This window comes from Doryrhamphus excisus, linkage group LG3, assembly GCF_037039965.1.
Source record: "Doryrhamphus excisus strain RoL-2023G ecotype Guam linkage group LG3, RoL_Dexc_Guam_v1.1, whole genome shotgun sequence".
NCBI lineage: Eukaryota > Metazoa > Chordata > Actinopteri > Syngnathiformes > Syngnathidae > Doryrhamphus > Doryrhamphus excisus.
Window position 1 is genome coordinate 6,140,277 of NC_136359.1, and position 16,876 is coordinate 6,157,152.

General features: G+C 42.7%; 3 protein-coding genes across 5 annotated transcripts in view; 2 read left to right on the forward strand and 1 right to left on the reverse strand.

Annotated features, from left to right (window-relative positions):
* Positions 1-164: 164 nt before the first annotated feature.
* On the reverse strand, positions 165-5,606 carry LOC131128049 (cyclin-G2-like). 3 transcript variants are annotated; one of them, XM_058070558.2, is made up of 8 exons: positions 5,395-5,606; positions 4,577-4,694; positions 4,367-4,504; positions 2,827-3,080; positions 2,683-2,761; positions 2,496-2,594; positions 2,164-2,366; positions 165-656 (listed from the first exon to the last, which is right to left on the reverse strand). In XM_058070558.2, exons 2-8 carry the CDS (start codon positions 4,691-4,693, stop codon positions 533-535), a joined length of 1,014 nt encoding a protein of 337 aa, XP_057926541.2. In that variant the 5' UTR covers position 4,694; positions 5,395-5,606; the 3' UTR covers positions 165-532. The 3 variants fall into 3 exon arrangements, with proteins under 3 accessions (XP_057926541.2, XP_078645653.1, XP_057926542.2); XM_058070559.2 differs by lacking the exon at positions 5,395-5,606 and adding an exon at positions 5,046-5,210 and having other exon boundaries at positions 166-656; XM_078789527.1 differs by lacking the exon at positions 5,395-5,606 and having other exon boundaries at positions 4,577-4,708.
* Positions 4,910-15,705, forward strand: LOC131128046 (coiled-coil domain-containing protein 158-like). The gene is given in 19 exon segments (XM_078789261.1): positions 4,910-5,799; positions 5,892-5,946; positions 6,034-6,198; positions 6,277-6,520; positions 7,475-7,518; positions 7,643-7,753; positions 7,833-7,872; positions 7,921-8,019; positions 8,119-8,530; positions 9,743-9,880; positions 10,073-10,185; positions 10,284-10,442; positions 11,080-11,172; positions 12,196-12,309; positions 12,463-12,569; positions 13,930-13,989; positions 14,067-14,116; positions 14,407-14,444; positions 15,661-15,705. Coding segments are annotated over 19 exon segments (2,121 nt in total). The 5' UTR covers positions 4,910-5,765.
* Positions 14,289-16,876, forward strand: part of scarb2a (scavenger receptor class B, member 2a) — a 36,243-nt gene continuing 33,655 nt past the window's right edge. The window contains exon 1 of the mRNA XM_078789529.1: positions 14,289-14,444. The gene's annotated coding sequence lies outside the window, so the exon portion shown is untranslated. The remainder of the gene's footprint in view (positions 14,445-16,876) is intronic.

A 16,876-nucleotide genomic window follows, 5' to 3' on the forward strand; every position in this document is an offset into this window, starting at 1 on the left:
AAACCAACATCATATCGGAATATTTTGATGCATGGACATGACTCACCTCGGTCCAAATACAGCCTCTTTGTGTCTTTTTTTCCCGGGTTAAAATGAGTCAAATGCATCCAAATGGCTGAGCGCGTGCTGGAAACTTCAAAACCAACCACAAATTTGTATGAAAAGTTTTTTTTATTTTTTAAATATTCTTCTATATTTGAGTGACATTGACTTTGAGTGACAGCCACATCCAAACATACACAAAACAACACATCACATTACTGCACCGGTTCATTTTCACATTAGAATAACACACGTACATATACTGCACGCTTGCATAATACTGTAAATACTCGGCATCCATTATACAGACTTTTTCAATGGCAGGAGTTAGCAAGGATTTTGTTGTTTCTGCTGGAGTGTGTGGACCCATGAGCTGCCAAAACGTCATGCTGCATAGCAATGATATCCTATAAGTAAGGTAACCACACACACATCCCGCAGGCTGACTTTGCTACATAATTCACCGCAAGTCCAGGTTGACGCGTCTGGTTTAGCCAGTCGCTTTGTGCGGCGACGGGTGAAACAAAACCGGGTAGAAGGATCCTTCCCCGTTGCTTCCCAGCGAGCCGCACGGGCTGTCTTCTCCGCAGTTCATGTCCTCGCAGGAATCCTCACTGCAATGAACGCCAACATATTAGCGACAAAACTAGTTTGACCGGAGAACAGATTATTTCTACTTTTATTATTTCCTATGAGGCAAAAATGCTCCCCATGTTGTCTATTTGCGTCTCACAATAGATGAAAATATGAGCTGGAAACCTCATATTACAAATATACAACATAAGGGGGCCAGAAATATTTCAGTATTGAACAAAGCAAAATTAGCTCTCAATCAGAAATCACTCCACACTCTTTATTGCTCTCTGGTTCTACCATATCTTACTTATTGTGTGGAAATATGGGCTAATAACTATAAAAGCAATCTTAACTCGCAAAAAGTACTGCAAAAAAGGTCAGTAAGGATAATTCATAATGCCGTCTACAGAGAACATACTAACTCCTTATTTCTAAAATCACAAATACTTCAACTTGCTGATATAGTTCATCTTCAAACAGCTAAAATAATGCATAAGGCTAAAAATAACCAATTAGCTAAAAATGTCATCCAATACTTCTCTACAAGAGAGGAGAAATATGATCTCAGGGAAGAACTACATTTGAAACACTTATGTGCTAGGACTACGTTAAAAAGCCATAGCATTTCAGTATGTGGAATCAAACTATGGAATGGATTGAGTAGGACCCTCAAACAATGCACAACGATGAGCCAATTCAAGAAACAATACAAGCAGTTGATGTTTGCTAAATACAAGGATGAAGAGTCTTGAACCAGTCATGATGTGCTATGTTACTATGGTACACATTATGTCATTGGATGCTCATATCACCTCGTACTTCGGTACGAGGTGCATTATTTAAAATAAAATAAAATAAAATAAAATAAAAAAATAAAATAAAATAAAATAAAATAAAATAAAATAAAATAAAATAAAATAAAATAAAATAAAATAAAATAAAAAGGGCAGCACGGCGGTCGAGTGGTTAGCGCGCAGACCTCACAGCTAGGAGACCAGGGTTCAATTCCACCCTCGGCCATCTCTGTGTGGAGTTTGCATGTTTTCCCCGTGCACGCGTGGGTTTTCTCCGGATACTCCGGTTTCCTCCCACATTCCAAAAACATGCTAGGTTAATTGGCCACTCCAAATTGTCCATAGGTATGAATGTGAGTGTGAATGGTTGTTTGTCTATATGTGCCCTGTGATTGGCTGGCGACCAGTCCAGGGTGTACCCCGCCTCTCGCCCCAAGACAACTGGGATAGGCTCCAGCACCTCCGCAACCCTTGTGAGGAAAAAGCGGTAGAAAATGAATGAATGAAAATAGAATAAAATAAAATTGTATTATGGAAAGCAGGAAGTGAACAAATGTAACTGATGTTACTGATTGTAAAAGTACCAGATGGAGGGGTAGGATTTAATAAGCTTTGCTTCTTCCTACTCCTTTTGGACATGTGGAACTGTGAACTGATTATGTGATGCACTCAATCGCATGTTCAAATGAAATAAAACCATTACCATTACCATTACCATATCATCCGACAAGAAGTAAAAAGTAATATTAACCTTTCGCTCTCGTCCCAGCTGCCCTCCAGTATAGTCGGCAGGCTGGGGACGCTGGAATGACTGGCGTGGAGACCCTGCGCCGTCCTCCTGGACACAATCCACACCAGCTTTTTGTTGTCAGGCTTGAGGCACCGACTGGAGCTGTACTCGTTCACGCACTTGGACACGAGCTGCTGCCAGTAGAGCAGCTCGCTGTCGCTGATCTGTGAAGGAGACGCGTACAGGATAGGGTAACGTATGAAAGGTTATCCAGTGGGCTACTTTGTGGTCGTCTACCACAATGCAGAACAGCACTGCATTGTACATGAGAGAGTCCAAATCGAAAAAAACACCTTTGTGTGTCTTTGCAGTTGCTGCACAATCTTGGTGGCGTGGAAGGATTCCAGGGTGTCGAACGCGTGAGCAATGAGGGCGAGCGCCAGCACAGATGACTGCGGAGGAGAAGAGGCGATACATACGTTGGCGAGAGCGTGTGACGTCATTGCCGCTCTATTATGAAGCTGCCACCTGCCGCCTTACTTTCGCTTTGGAGAAAACAAGCCGACACAAGCAGGCTTTCAGCTGAGCTTCCAGCCTCCCGATGCTTGGGATCTCCACTCTTGGAATAGAAAAAGGGAATCCCACTGTGATCCACCCACACAAACCAGTGGAGCGAGCGCTTACCCCTCAGCGTACACGCAGGCCAAGGCCGAGTGGTAGAGGTGCAGGAAGGTGAAGGCCGTCACGGCCGTGCCAGGCTCCCCGCTCAGCTTCTCCGAGATGATCTTCTCCATGCGGTGTAGGTCTGACACGGTGAACTTGCTCTGGCTGATGCGAATGAGCTCGCGGCTAGGTGCCACATTGCTCTCCTCCTCCATCACGGTGGCCGCCAAGTGGAGGCAGCAGACGGCGATGCAGGGCACGTGTTTGGGCTGAGCCTGACAGCAACAAGTGAGTCATCGTCTCGTGACTGAAAGCTTAACCAGGTCAGTAGGACATTTTCATGTCATCAAACGGCCGAAGAGACAGATTTGGAACAGTGTATTGTTATTTTAAGATGTGCAGTGAAGCCTGTTTTTATTTGTATTTTTTTACAAGTGGTGGTTGTTTGGGTTGGCCATCATCTCGAGCATCAATGGGAACCAGGACGAACATTCCGATTCTCCTGGGATCGTTCAAAATGTTTTTATTCCAATTCCTAGTTTCCATGCCCACTTTGCCGATCGAAAGAAATGGCCGCCAACACCAACGAAGAAGAAGTCGGCGAGCACCAACATTCGCAACACAATCATACCATGCAGAGGAGGACGCATGATTAACATGATTCATGTTCACGCATTCATGGTGTTGAAATAACATAGTACCTCATCTTTGATGCGCTACATCGGACTTCCTCATCCAGCAATAAACGACGTCTGTCTTACGCCGATGTAATCGAGAGTTTCAGCAAGCTAATGTGGAAGTCGGATTGAAATGAAGGACGGGAGTGACGACCAGGCAAGTTTAGCAACAGTTCAGACAACTCTGGTTCGCGCCCTCATTTAAACCATGCAAACTTGAACGATGCTTTAGAAGCAGTGGAATCGAGAATCGTTAGGAATCAGTTCGAATAAAAAATAAAAAATAAAAAATAAAAAATAAAAAATAAAAAATAAAAAATAAAAAATAAAAAATAAAAAATAAATAAACATTCATTCATTCATTCATTTTCTACCGCTTTTTCCTCACGAGGGTTGCGGGGGGTGCTGTAAAAAATTAAAAATTAAAAATTAAAAATTAAAAATTAAAAATTAAAAATTAAAAATTAAAAATTAAAAATTAAAAATTAAAAATTAAAAATTAAAAATTAAAAATTAAAAATTAAAAAGGAATCAGTTCGAAACAAGGAATCGTTCAAATATATATATGATGCTCATAAACAGGCATTATATGTGTCCCTAACACATAATTTCAGAAGGTCATTAAAAATCCACATTTACTTAATAATTGACAATGTCCCATGTCGTTAAAGTATACTTTCAGCAGACCTTTCATTAGGAACACCTCATCCATTACTTTATTTTGAGTATCACTGTAAAATTACTCATTTAGCAACACGTCTCTCGTGTAAATAGGGCAAAAATGGGCAAATGTGTCAAGGTGGCAACAGATTGACCCCAGAAGGGATTATTTCTATTTGACCGGTGCCCTTGATGCTGTATATTAGACGGAGTGAGCATCTTACCTTCACAATGGTCAAAAATCGATCCAGCAGATTGACGGCTTGTACAAAAGTGTGGTTACTGTAGCCAAAAAAGCTGGTCAGACCCCACACCTCCTCCACTCGGGCGTCTCTGCATTTGGCCGACACGCCGCTCACGTTCTGAATATTTTTCAGGGATCAGCAGACAAAATCAAAATAGTGTGCAACAAAAAAAGTGGGTCAATGTGTTACCTCAGTGGACTCCATCATATTCAGACCAGACTTCCTGGGGAGAAAGTTGTCCTCCAGGGCGCAGCAACACTTCAGCTCCCTCACAAGTGACCTTTCCAGTCCTCCATGGTCCCTCATCCTGGAGAAAAACATCTTTAACATGTCATTCTTTAGGATTCCTACACTGAAGTCAATGCAAAACACTTAAATGTGTAGGAACGGTGGAGCAGCTCCTAGATGTCTGCTAGCTAAGCCACACCTGCTTGCTGGGTGTCACGTATCACTGGACACACCCCCGAACACAATCAAAACACATATTTGACATTATAGTATAACACACTGCTCATCACTGAATTAAAGCAAACACAATACTCGTTTGTAGTTGCAGTTAGTGGTAACAGAAAGTAATGTGTTTGCTAAGTTTCAGGTAAGAAGCTACTGTTACTCTACAACAGAAATAATCTAGGTCATCTCCTAAAATGTTATTTACCTCAGTCAAGGCTTCCAACACGCACGAACATTCATGCAAACGATGCATTCTTTTTTTTTAACTTAAATAACAATCAATGACATGTCGACATTACTTTCCGGGTGCCAAAGACGAGAAAAACAACCACACACGCAAGTCGACTACAATACCCAGCACGCACAGCGGTACAACAACAGGAAGTGGAAAAAAAATCGAGAACTGTATTTTTCGAGACATAATATATAATATTTAATATTTAAATTCGACTCATTAAAACGCATATTAGTACAAATAGTTTGTTCTTTATTTATTTACCAGAAGATGGTATATGAAATATAATTTTCTTGTGAATTTACTTGAACAACCTGACCTGGCGGTCGATGTAGTTCCATTTTGTCAATGATGGCGGTGTAAATCCGTGAATGAATCCTGACGACATAATCCATAACCCGCAAAGAAGACTATTCAAAAAGTCCGCACCAACTATTTATTGCCCTGTTTCTTATTCATATTCGCGTTGGCACTTAAACCTGATTCATGCACAAACTCAAACACGCGCGCGCGAAGAAGACGCCATGATTGTGGTTCCCATGGTAATGCACTTGGCAGCAGCTTTTGTCGATGTTAGCCTCCATAGCTTCCTGTTTAGAGAGGTTTTAGAAGCGGCAAATTGTAACCTACCATTCAACAATATTGAATGCTTTTGGAGCTTTTGAAAACGCCGACCTACAGCATAACGTCATGGACTTAAAACATCGAACGACGACACGAACTTGTAAGTTGTTAGCTTAGTTTGTTTTTTAGTCCATTAAATATGTTGCTTTCCTGGGATGTTGTGTAGTCATTTGTATTGTATTTATTGATTAGCCACTCAGGACACTTCTGGCCTGAGATTCAACAGCCTGACACTGGATGAATTGAGGTAGGTTTACTTGTGTAAAGTGTTTTGTTAGTCACATTGTGTTGCTACAAACAGTGACTACTAGTATATGTTTTGTTTCTGTATCAGTGAGGAGCTCGAGAGGCGCACCAAGGAAACCCAGCTTCTTCTGGAAGAAGTGGAAAATGCAACCAAATTTACCTTGGAGAAGTTTGGCAGCACAGGAGGACACACTTGTATCACTGCTCAGCAGAGAGATGCCACCTCCACCAGGGATGTCATGTCTAACCTCAGGTGATCGACCATTTCCCCTCAAATCAGCTGAAAATGTTCATAGACAGAAAAAATCCCCATGTATTTCATTGTCTGCAGAGTGACTGACTCGAGGAGGTACGTCGATCAGATGGAAAAGCTGCTGCACCTGCTGGAGGAGGTCCAAGTCATCAAAAGGTCAGGTGACCAGAAGCTGCAGGAAGGGCAGCTGAACAAGAAAGTGGAGGCACTGGAGGTGAACATAAAGGAGTTCTGCCAGGAGTTCTTATCCTGCAATATAATTGCTACTGGTCCCAAAGAGGCTGTCCCAACTGTGACTGACGATTATCTTAATGACGGTTTGGTGAGTATGACTCAGATCAATTGAGCGGCATCGATATTACTTAAGCTGTGTAATGGACCTTTGTTGATTTTAGAATAATGAAAATGGAAATCATCTGTTCCAAGGTCAAACTGTTGCCATCAACTGTTGCCTAAAAATTCTTAAATGTCATACAAGCGTAAAAATAAGTTGGGAGCGGTGTTTTAGAGAGGTAAGTGTATGTTTACGTCAGCATTGACTTAAAATGGATTAGTACAAATACTTGGTATTAGAGTAACTGCTCTAACACGTGCTTGTTTTTTGGTGCTATGGTTATCATCACACTTTTCCTCTTTGCTATCACCTCTAGCTGTGGTGTTGGCAAACACGTGGCAGCATTCCACTGGGTACATAGAGTCGTCTTACTGGATTTTAATATTTTATACTGCCATACCCACACCTGAGGTTTCACGGTATATATGTTGTTGTTTTACGAGTAGCACATGATGTTTGGGGCGGCACGGCGGTTGAGTGGTTAGCGCGCAGACCTCACAGCTAGGAGACCAGGGTTCAATTCCACCCATGGCCATCTCTGTGTGGAGTTTGCATGTTCTCCCCGTGCATGCATGGGTTTTCTCCGGGTACTCCGGTTTCCTCCCACATTCCAAAAACATGCTAGGTTAATTGGCCACTCCAAATTGTCCATAGATATGAATGTGAGTGTGAATGGTTGTTTGTCTATATGTGCCCTGTGATTGGCTGGCGACCAGTCCAGGGTGTACCCCGCCTCTCGCCCGAAGACAGCTGGGATAGGCTCCATCACCCCCGCGACCCTCGTGAGGAAAAAGCGGTAGAACATGAATGAATGACATGATGTTTGGTGCGATCTGTATTTTTCCAGAAAAAAATGTTGATCCAATTCCCAATTGTACAACTTCAGGGGGTGTTCAACTTCAGAGGTTCCTCTCCATCATATATATGTCTGTGTTGCAGCAGCCTGTGGAACATGTAAAGAGCGAGTGCAGGCAGACTGAGAGAAGGTAATGTTTGCATATTCGACGCAGTGACGAATATGCATTTTTAAAAAAAAAAATATTTTATTTTATTTTTGCTGTAACGGAATTATCAGGTTGGCAAACCATTTGTTGTCATTTGCTGTTTGAGAATGGCGCAGTTAATTGCCAGCGTTTACCAGGAGGCGGCGATGTTGAACCATAAACTGAGCTCCTCCAAAGACAGCGGCGCTCGCATCAGCACCAAACTGGAGCTTTTAAGGTACTGTAAAAACAAATGTACATATGATAATTATCTGTGTTGTTTAGTATAAGTCTGCATTTTACACTTTTATATGCAGGAGATCGCTGCGGCAGCATGAGGTCAGTGAAGTGGACAAAGTAAGGTGACTAAAACAGTAGAATCAATCATCTTTTCAATCGGTTGAGGTCCTACTTGGGCCACTGGAGGAGGTGCAGACCCCAGGAGGAGAGCAGGATGTGACCAAGGAGGAGAAAAAACAGGAGAAGTCTCCTGAAGCCAAGCAGGTATACAGTGTCAATCAAAAGAGGGCATTATTATCTTTGTTGAGGCAGCCCATTGTATGTTGTAGGTGTACCTATTGTTTTGCCACTTGAATTATACAGCATCAGAGACAGTGTGGGAGCATCCTTGTTGAAAACGAGACCCTAAGGCTAAAACTAGTCGACATAGAGAAACTGGTGGAGCTTCTCAGGTCTCAACTGGACCGCAGCAACCAGACCATCGCCCAGCACAGTTGCACCATGGCGGGCCTCCACCAGGAGAACATCCTCCTGAGCGAACAGCTGAAGCAGCACAAGCAAGAGATGCAGCAGCTCAAGGTATACAGGGACCTCCACACTACAACACACTACCCAGCAAAGCTCATCATCGTCACTGTCTCCACTGTCGCACTAAACTGTCATTAGACCCACCTGACTGCTGCACAGTCTCAGCAGGTTGAGACGGAGAACCTGGAGAAGCAGCAGCTCATCACCCAGCTGGACGTGCAGCACAGGCGTTTGATCGCCGTGGCTGGTAGGTTTCTCACCACCTATAATGTTTTTGTGGAGCAGTGGTTAGCAACATTCATTTCTTCACTTTCACTCCCTGGATTGACATCGGTGTGAAATACTAGAGAAAATGATAATACTTATTCATTCATCTGTACTGTGCAGGCGGAACTTAAAATGAAACCTGGACAATGCAACAAAATGGAGAGCATACAAGCATATTCAGGAGTCAAATTGCATGTGGATTACTATACATTTGTACACGTTGGTAGGTCTTGCCCCCCCCCCCGCGCCCTGACAGTTCCTACTCCCCGAGGGGCACTGCTCTAACAGGAAGTAGAAACACTAACAGAACACCTTCCTCTAACAGGAAGTAACAACACTTTCCTCGAACAGGAAGTAACAACACTAACAGAAAGTAACATCTTCCTCTAACAGGAAGTAACAACACTTTCCTCGAACAGGAAGTAACAACTCTAACAGGAAGTAACAACACTTTCTTTGAACAGGAAGTAACAACACTAACAGAAAGTAACACCTTCCTCTAACAGGAAGTAACAACACGTCCCTCGAACAGGAAGTAACAACACTAACAGGAAGTAACAACACTTTCCTCGAACAGGAAGTAACAACACTAACAGAAAGTAACACCTTTCTCTAACAGGAAGTAACAACACGTTACTCGAACAAGAAGTAACAACACTAACAGGAAGTAACGCCTTCCTCTAACAGGATGTAAAACCTTACTATAACAGGAAGTAACACATTACTCTAACAGGAAGTAACAACACTAACAGGAAGTAGCACCTTCCTCTAACAGGAAGTAACAACACTTTCCTCAAACAGGAAGCAATGCCTTCCTCGAACAGGAAGTAACAATACTAACAGGAAGTAACGCCTTCCTCTAACAGGATGTAGAACTTTACGCTAAATGAAAGTAACACCTTCCTCTAACAAGAAGTAACAACACTTTCCTCCAACAGGAAGTAACAACACTAACAGGAAGTATAATGGAAGTACTTCCTGTGACTTTTGTCCAAAGTGTGCTTTAACGTCTGTAATACTACAGTTCCCCATCATGATGTTGCTAGAAAACGTCAAATCTGTCCCTGCTGTGTTTATTAAACTCAGAAATATTATTTACCTTGTGATTTACAAAGCCGCCCCCTTTTTTTCTTACTCTGTGTGTGAACCCTGTGGACATAATTTATGTGTGTTTTTGTGGGCGCCTCATCAGAGGAGCACAGAGCGCTACAACAGCTCCACAGCTGCACCAACGAGGAGCACAGGGGAGTCGTGCTGAGGCTCCAGGGCCGGCTGAAGAGCGCCCAGACTGAGCTGGACCGGGTCAGGAGCACCCAGAGGACCCTGGAAGGTGCTGATGGCCGTGGTTACATCCAAATTTTAGTTTAGTAGTGAAATCGTCTCATATACAAAGACACATCTGTCCAGTTTGCGTCTTTTGTGTTGAAGTCAAGCGTACATTAAAAGAGTGCAGAGAAAGAAGTTAATTGATGTTGTGAATGTCTGCGTTTTTATGTTGTCTGTCTTTTCTCACCACGCTCAGGCAATGGAGCAGCCATGGACATGCAGAAGAGCTTCACAGCCAGGAGACCGCAGACAGACACTCTGACGGCCAGAGTCCAACATCGAGAGGAGACGGTGAAGAAACTGGACCAGGTGAAAGATGCGCCCAGACTGACACTCAATAATTCAATAATTTCTCATTTTGAGTCCTGCAACAACATGTACGCTTCTCTCGCTGGCTCCATTCCTAGGAGAGATCCTACCAAAATGTGGGGAACCAGCGTCAGGTCCGGGAGCTGGCATTCGTCAAGGAGGAGAAGAGGCAACTTGCCCACGAGCTGGACACCATTCGCTCAAAAGACAAACTTTTACGGGAGAGAATCTGCGAGCTGGAGGCCATCCTTCACAAGGTGGCACTCGTTCATGTTCACGCTGCATTTTATTTACTGATCAGCTTGACGCCAAATAAAGTTACTTTATATACGCCAAGGGTCTCAAACTCACGGCCCGCTTTGAGGCCCCCGCCTTGATATGAAAGTTTAATTTGTTTTATTTGTTTTTTGATTTGCTTATTTATTTTTCCATCTTATTTTGTGTCGAAAAATAAAAATTAACATTAAACATTTATTTAATAATTTAATAAGAAATATATAAATTAATTTATAATAATTTATTATAATTTAATGTTTTATCAGAGCTTTAGCAGAACCAAAGCACTGAAAAGTGGAGGGTATAGCAGAAGCATTGAAGACTATTACATTATATATATTTACTAATATTTAATATAATTAATATTTATTAATAATTTTATTATATATATATATTTATTTATTTCTTTTTTTTACCTGATGCGGCCCAGCCTCACCCAGACCCTAGCTCCAGTGGCCCCCAGGTAAATTGAGTTTGAGACCCCTGATATACGCCGTTATCTGCCTCTCTTACAGGAACCAAATAAAACACTGCTGGTTGAATACAGTGTATAGTAGAGAGGGGAAGCTTATTTTTTGCTTTTCCTCATCTATACATTCTTTGTCTTTCTTACCAAAGATGACTGAGAGCTTTGCCAACTGTCAAGACTTCATGCAGCTGAAGGAGCAGGAGTTCTTCCGCCTGAAACTCGAGCATCTCCTGGACTTGAAGGTAAAAATACACATCATAGCTACACAAGCCCAACGTGCACTGGCCACAACATTAGGTACATTAGGTTTTAGATGAAGCTCCTTAATTGGATTAGATTGTGCGATAAACAATACATTTAATATGTTCTTCATTCCCACCCTCGGCCATCTCTGTGTGGAGTTTGCATGTTCTCCCCGTGCATGCATGGGTTTTCTCCGGGTTCTCCGGTTTCCTCATTCTTCATTTCCACATTCCAAAAACATGCTAGGTTAATTGGCCACTCCAAATTGTCCATAGGTATGAATGTGAGTGTGAATGGTTGTTTGTCTATTTGTGCCCTGTGATTGGCTGGCCACCAGTCCAGGGTGAAAATGAATGTAGAAAATGAATGAATGAATGTTCTTCATTAGCATAGTAGTGTATTATTCATTCATTCATTTTCTACCGCTATTTCCTCGCGGGGGGTCCTGGAGCCTATCCCAGCTGTCTTGGGGCGAGAGGCGGGGTACACCCAGGACTGGTGGCCAGCCAATCACAGGGCACATATAGACAAACAACCATTCACACTCACATTCATACCTATGGACAATTTGGAGTGGCCAATTAACCTAGCATGTTTTTGGAATGAGGGAGGAAACCGGAGTACCCGGAGAAAACCCACGAATGCAAACTCCACATAGAGATGGCCGAGGGTGCAATTGAACCCTAGTCTCCTAGCTGTGAGGTCTCCGTGCTAACCACTCGACCGCTGTACCGCCATTGCATCTAATTTGTTAGCAGTCTAGTTGGAATCCTCCGAAAGTCACAGTCAGAATCATAAATACGCCCCAAGGAAAGGCACACAAAGGCAATCTGCAGACAACCTGCAGGTTGACATGGAGAACAACTGGTTGTCACACCCAGTTCTGATACATTTAGGTACTTTCTGCTCTTATTTCATGGAATTACCCACCTCGCCCTCACAGGGTACTGTAAAATAAGCACTATAGGTAAATAAATCCTCTCCTCTATGGACATATTTAGGAATATTGGTGTTTTCCTCAGGAGTTCCAAGGTCAAAACGTAACTCCACCTGGACTGGACTCCCTGACCTTGCCTGCACTCAGCGATCTTCAGCCCTCCATGCAGGACGCCTGCAACCGCCAGATGAAGGCAACAGTACATATCTCTCTTATATATCAGTGTTTGTTTTGGCTGACTCAGCACATCTGCCCGGCCTTTACTTCACTGTACATTCCTGAAAGACGCCGAAACGACCTCTGCAATACGTTGACTTTGTTTGACTTTGTCTCTCCTTTCTCCTCCGACAAGGAGCGGCAGGAGAGCCCCGCCCGGGGCCGGCAAGGAGGACCACCCAGCGACAACGCCGCCACCCCCAGGAGGAGGTCCGCACCGGCCAGAGCGAACAGGCCCGCATTGTACGTTTGGCCTCCACTCCCCCATACACTAGGAGGATTAGCTTTGTTCTCAGGCTAGCAAAGGAAGAAAAAAAAACATGTGACGCTAGAGAAGAAAGAGGAAGTCATTGTATGAAAAGCAGTGGTGGGGGGGGGTATGTCAGTGTATGGCTGCAATTTATTTATTTATTAAGATTTAACTTAATACAGTAGCTGGTCCGATAACTTCTCCCATAGGAAACTATGAAAATAGAAATAATCAGTTCCGGGGTCAAACTGTAGCCTTCATGAAACCTTTATTACCGGCAATTCATTCTTATCCAGCAGTGTCAAAAGTTAACCCCTGTTAATGTTAAAGCTTAGAAATGTCACGTGAAGGAGGTTTGCATGATTACGTTCTTTGTTGTCGGGAAAGCGTAAAAAGAAGTTAATAACTATCTGAATAATTTTGAAAATGATTTGTTTTCCCTTGGTGTACAGATTTTTTTTGGGGGGGTGAAGATATCCACATTTGGGGTCACGACATGTAGAGACAGAGATGACATGCTGCCATGTAAATAGGATAAGTCTATTCAGTACGTTTCCTAAATGAACAATGTATAGAGACCGTTTACATGAGGGGAATCCTTAAACTACTTCTCTTGTCATCTGGTTCTGTACTGGACAGAAAATTGCATTTAAAGGGACCTATTATGCTCATTTTTGGTTGTGGAGTCCTATAGAGCAGCTACACACAATAACCTGCACAGAAAGCTTTCTAGATCTTGCAGACTCTGCACCTCTTCCTGCAGCGTTTCCTTAGGTTTCCCGCCCACGTTAACTTTTCCAAACTCCGAAACTCAAATATGTAGCGTTACCTTTTGATAGTGGCCCGAGGCATTGTGAGTGTGTTGTGAAGCTTGTCGCGAGCTGGCAAGTAGCTAACTGGTGTATTTTGGCGAGGTGTTACTAACAATGACAACAACCATGTCGTTGTAGCTTAGTTAATATGCAGGTCACATTATGGAAATGGCTGTTGTTTTTTCTAGAATGCACAGAAAAGAGGAAGACGTGGCTCATGTAAGGATTGGGGATGATTGTCAAAATTCCTCCAAAAGCGCATGTTACATTTTACCCTGTGTGCCACAAAAAGGCCAAAGAAAAAGCAAAACACATACCGAGTTAATCTGTTCAGGCCTGATGACACATGAGCAGTAGTGGTGCTGGACACTGGGGGCCCCAAGCTGGATTTGGGGCCCATGGCTGTAGTTAAAGTCTGATGATGGCAATATTTGTGGGCCGCCTAGGCTCGGGGCCCCAAGCTGTAGAGACAGTGGTATTGTGTGTACAATGTACAGTGTACATTTGTTGTTCTCACCCGCCGTGCTTTATTATTTTCCAGCAACAGCATTGAGCAGGTGGAAGCCGTCAAAGCAGCTCGCAGATGGAAAACGTGCGGCAGGTAAGAACCCGTCGCCCATGTCATTTTCTCACCTTTAAACCGGCTGCCATGTTTAACACGACTGTGTTTGCGAGCAGCGAGCCTCATTTCCCTAAGAAGTTGGCCGAGCTGGACGCGGCAAGAGACAGTGAGTACTCATTCTGTAATTTTCATATTCATTTGTCACGGCAACAACAGTTTCCTAAAAAGCTACATGTTGATTAATAACAAGCCTGAATAAAAGGATAATTCCTACTGTTATGCAACAACCGGAGGGGGGGAAATGTAGCCATTTAATTTGCACCTTCTGGCTTCCTGAGGTCATGTACGGTCACCTTTGGCAAGGACAGCAAAGAATGCTTTTTTCCCCACGCGACGACTCTTATCGGGCCGCAGGTCACCTGTGCACGCTCTTCTGACCTCTGACCCTGCACACAGCTGGCAGACACAACAGCAGCGGTCCTGAAGATGGCACAGTAAGTGAATAAAGTGCACAAAATATTTTTTTTGCAATGGTCATTCCAATGCAAATCACCTTTATTCATTTATTTATTTGTATTATTTTATACAATTTTATTTAAGCCATTTTTATTTTTTAAGATTAAGATATGCCTTTATTCATCCCTCAGTGGGGAAATTTGTATTGCACAGCAGCAAGAGTACAGAGTCAGTTAAGCAGTGCAAAATACACAATATAGAAAAATAAACAATATAAACAACCCAAGTATTAACAAAATCAACAGTTTTTCCCAGAGTTATATACAATACAGTATGTAGATAATATGAAACGAGATGAGATATATGACCAGTCTATACACTGAGATCTTGTTAGAGAGTTAATATGAGGCATTATGGAAATACTTCAAATAGGACTTAGTATATTGCATTTAGAGCCCCTAGTATTGCACATGGAGGTTGATCAGATATTTTTATTATAATTTTTAAAGACATTTTTTCATGTCATTCTTCACCTGCTGTCTGTGGTCCCTTTTGGGTCCCGACCCACCAGTTGAGAACCGCTGCCCTCTTTAACTGGATGTATTGAGTACTGACTATTTATTTGTCTATGTATTTGTATTTTTTGTGCCACCGAAACCAGGCTGATAATGTGGTCAAGCGTTTATCCAAGGACCACTTTACTTTTTTCCAGCAATCCGTAAAGTAAATAAAGGACCAGAACATACGTATATCAGTAACGTCAAAGGTATTTATTCAGGATTACAACTGTTTCACGACATTTGTGAAATTGCTGGTAAACTCCGGCGTCTTTCAGCAGATGTTTTGTGTTTTGGTCGCGTCCGTATCCTTTTCCATTCCTCGGCCCTGGGTGGTCCTCCTCCACAAGGGATTTTGGATGGACATGTTTGTGCACATGTCTGGATCTGCGACAGCCAGAGTCTCATCACACAACTGGGGAATTAAAACAACATCATCTCTGCTTGCAGCATTGCTTTGACCGTCTGCTACTACTGTACGCGGTGTCTTTGTTGTCTTAGCGCGAGTCGATGAGTGTAAGAAATCCCATTGGAGGCCATGATCTTCCACGATACAAAGCTTGACGGTATTACTGCAGTTTGTAGCAAGCACCTCCTACATATCATGTACTGTCTTAAGGAAAGATTTATATTCATTCTAGTCTAGTCAGTCTATATTCATTTCATGTTAAATTCAGTGTTTGCTTTGGCGCCGCAGGCTGCTCACAAGGCCAAGTCCCATGAAGTTCTCTGTCTGCCCTGACACGCGAAGCACGTATGATAAGATACAGACAGAAAGAGCAAATATTTAAACAGTATGGTGACAAAGAGGGAGCGCCGTGTTAATGTGTTTATTGAGGAACAAAACTGGAGGAAATTACATGAATAGGATGTGACCACCATATTTTGTATAACCGCTGGAGGGTGGCTCAAGAGTTGGCGTATTTGAGCGTGTCGCCCTTTCGGAACAGGAAGAGCATTTCTGTTTCATCCTTGCAGAGGAAGTGGCTGCCTTGTAGATGTTTTGTCTACTGTATAGATGCTTTTATCTGTATGTTTTTCCAGTTGGACGTTGGAGCCTGGGTCGATTATTAGTCTCTGATAAAAATACATTCAAGTGGAGCCTCAAATGTCAAACAATTGACTCCCAAGCACCTCTAGTTTCAATTCAATATCAAGTTAATTAGTTGGCGTATACGGCATTGAAAAGACATGCTATGAAGTGTAATGCGGTATCTATGACTTGTCTGTGCCTTTAAGAAGCGAAGTGGGGCTTTGGAAGGGATGTGTGTGACGTCAGCTGAGTGCTAGCAGCAGGTTAGCAGTGTAGAGAGTGGCCGACAGCAGCTCCTGTGTGAATGTTAACTGCAAGTGTTCTCTGTTTCAAATTCTTTTTATTCTCAGTAATTTTTTCAGACCTACAACAATGTCACTTTCACATTCAGTCAAGTGTATATGTTGTATAAATGCTTTAAGTACATAGTATAGTATGCGCTTAGGCTGAGGTCCATTTATAGCCACCGGCCTCCGTAAAGATGTGCTGCAGTGTTTTTTGTTTTGTTTTTTTTACTGCCACCAACAGTATTTTAGAACGGCTCCCTGAAGTAAAGAACATTTAATTAAAACTATTGAAGTCATAAAGAAGAGCTACAGTTTGACCATGTGGTGCTTAACGGTAGCACGAGAGGACCTGGGAGTCTCCTTATTTTGCAACAACTCCAGCTCAGCTGCACTGGGAGCCCCTCCGAATAATTTGTTGTGAAATAAGTGCTAATTCCAGCTAATTGAAACGGTCTATGGATTCATTTTGGGTTATTGAGGTGAGAAATGCTATTGAATTCAAGAAATAACTCATGGCAAAACAGGAAGGTGGTGTCCGTGTGGCATCTCGCTGCCACATTATGTTTTGGCAAGTCCAATTCAGATGCATTTAG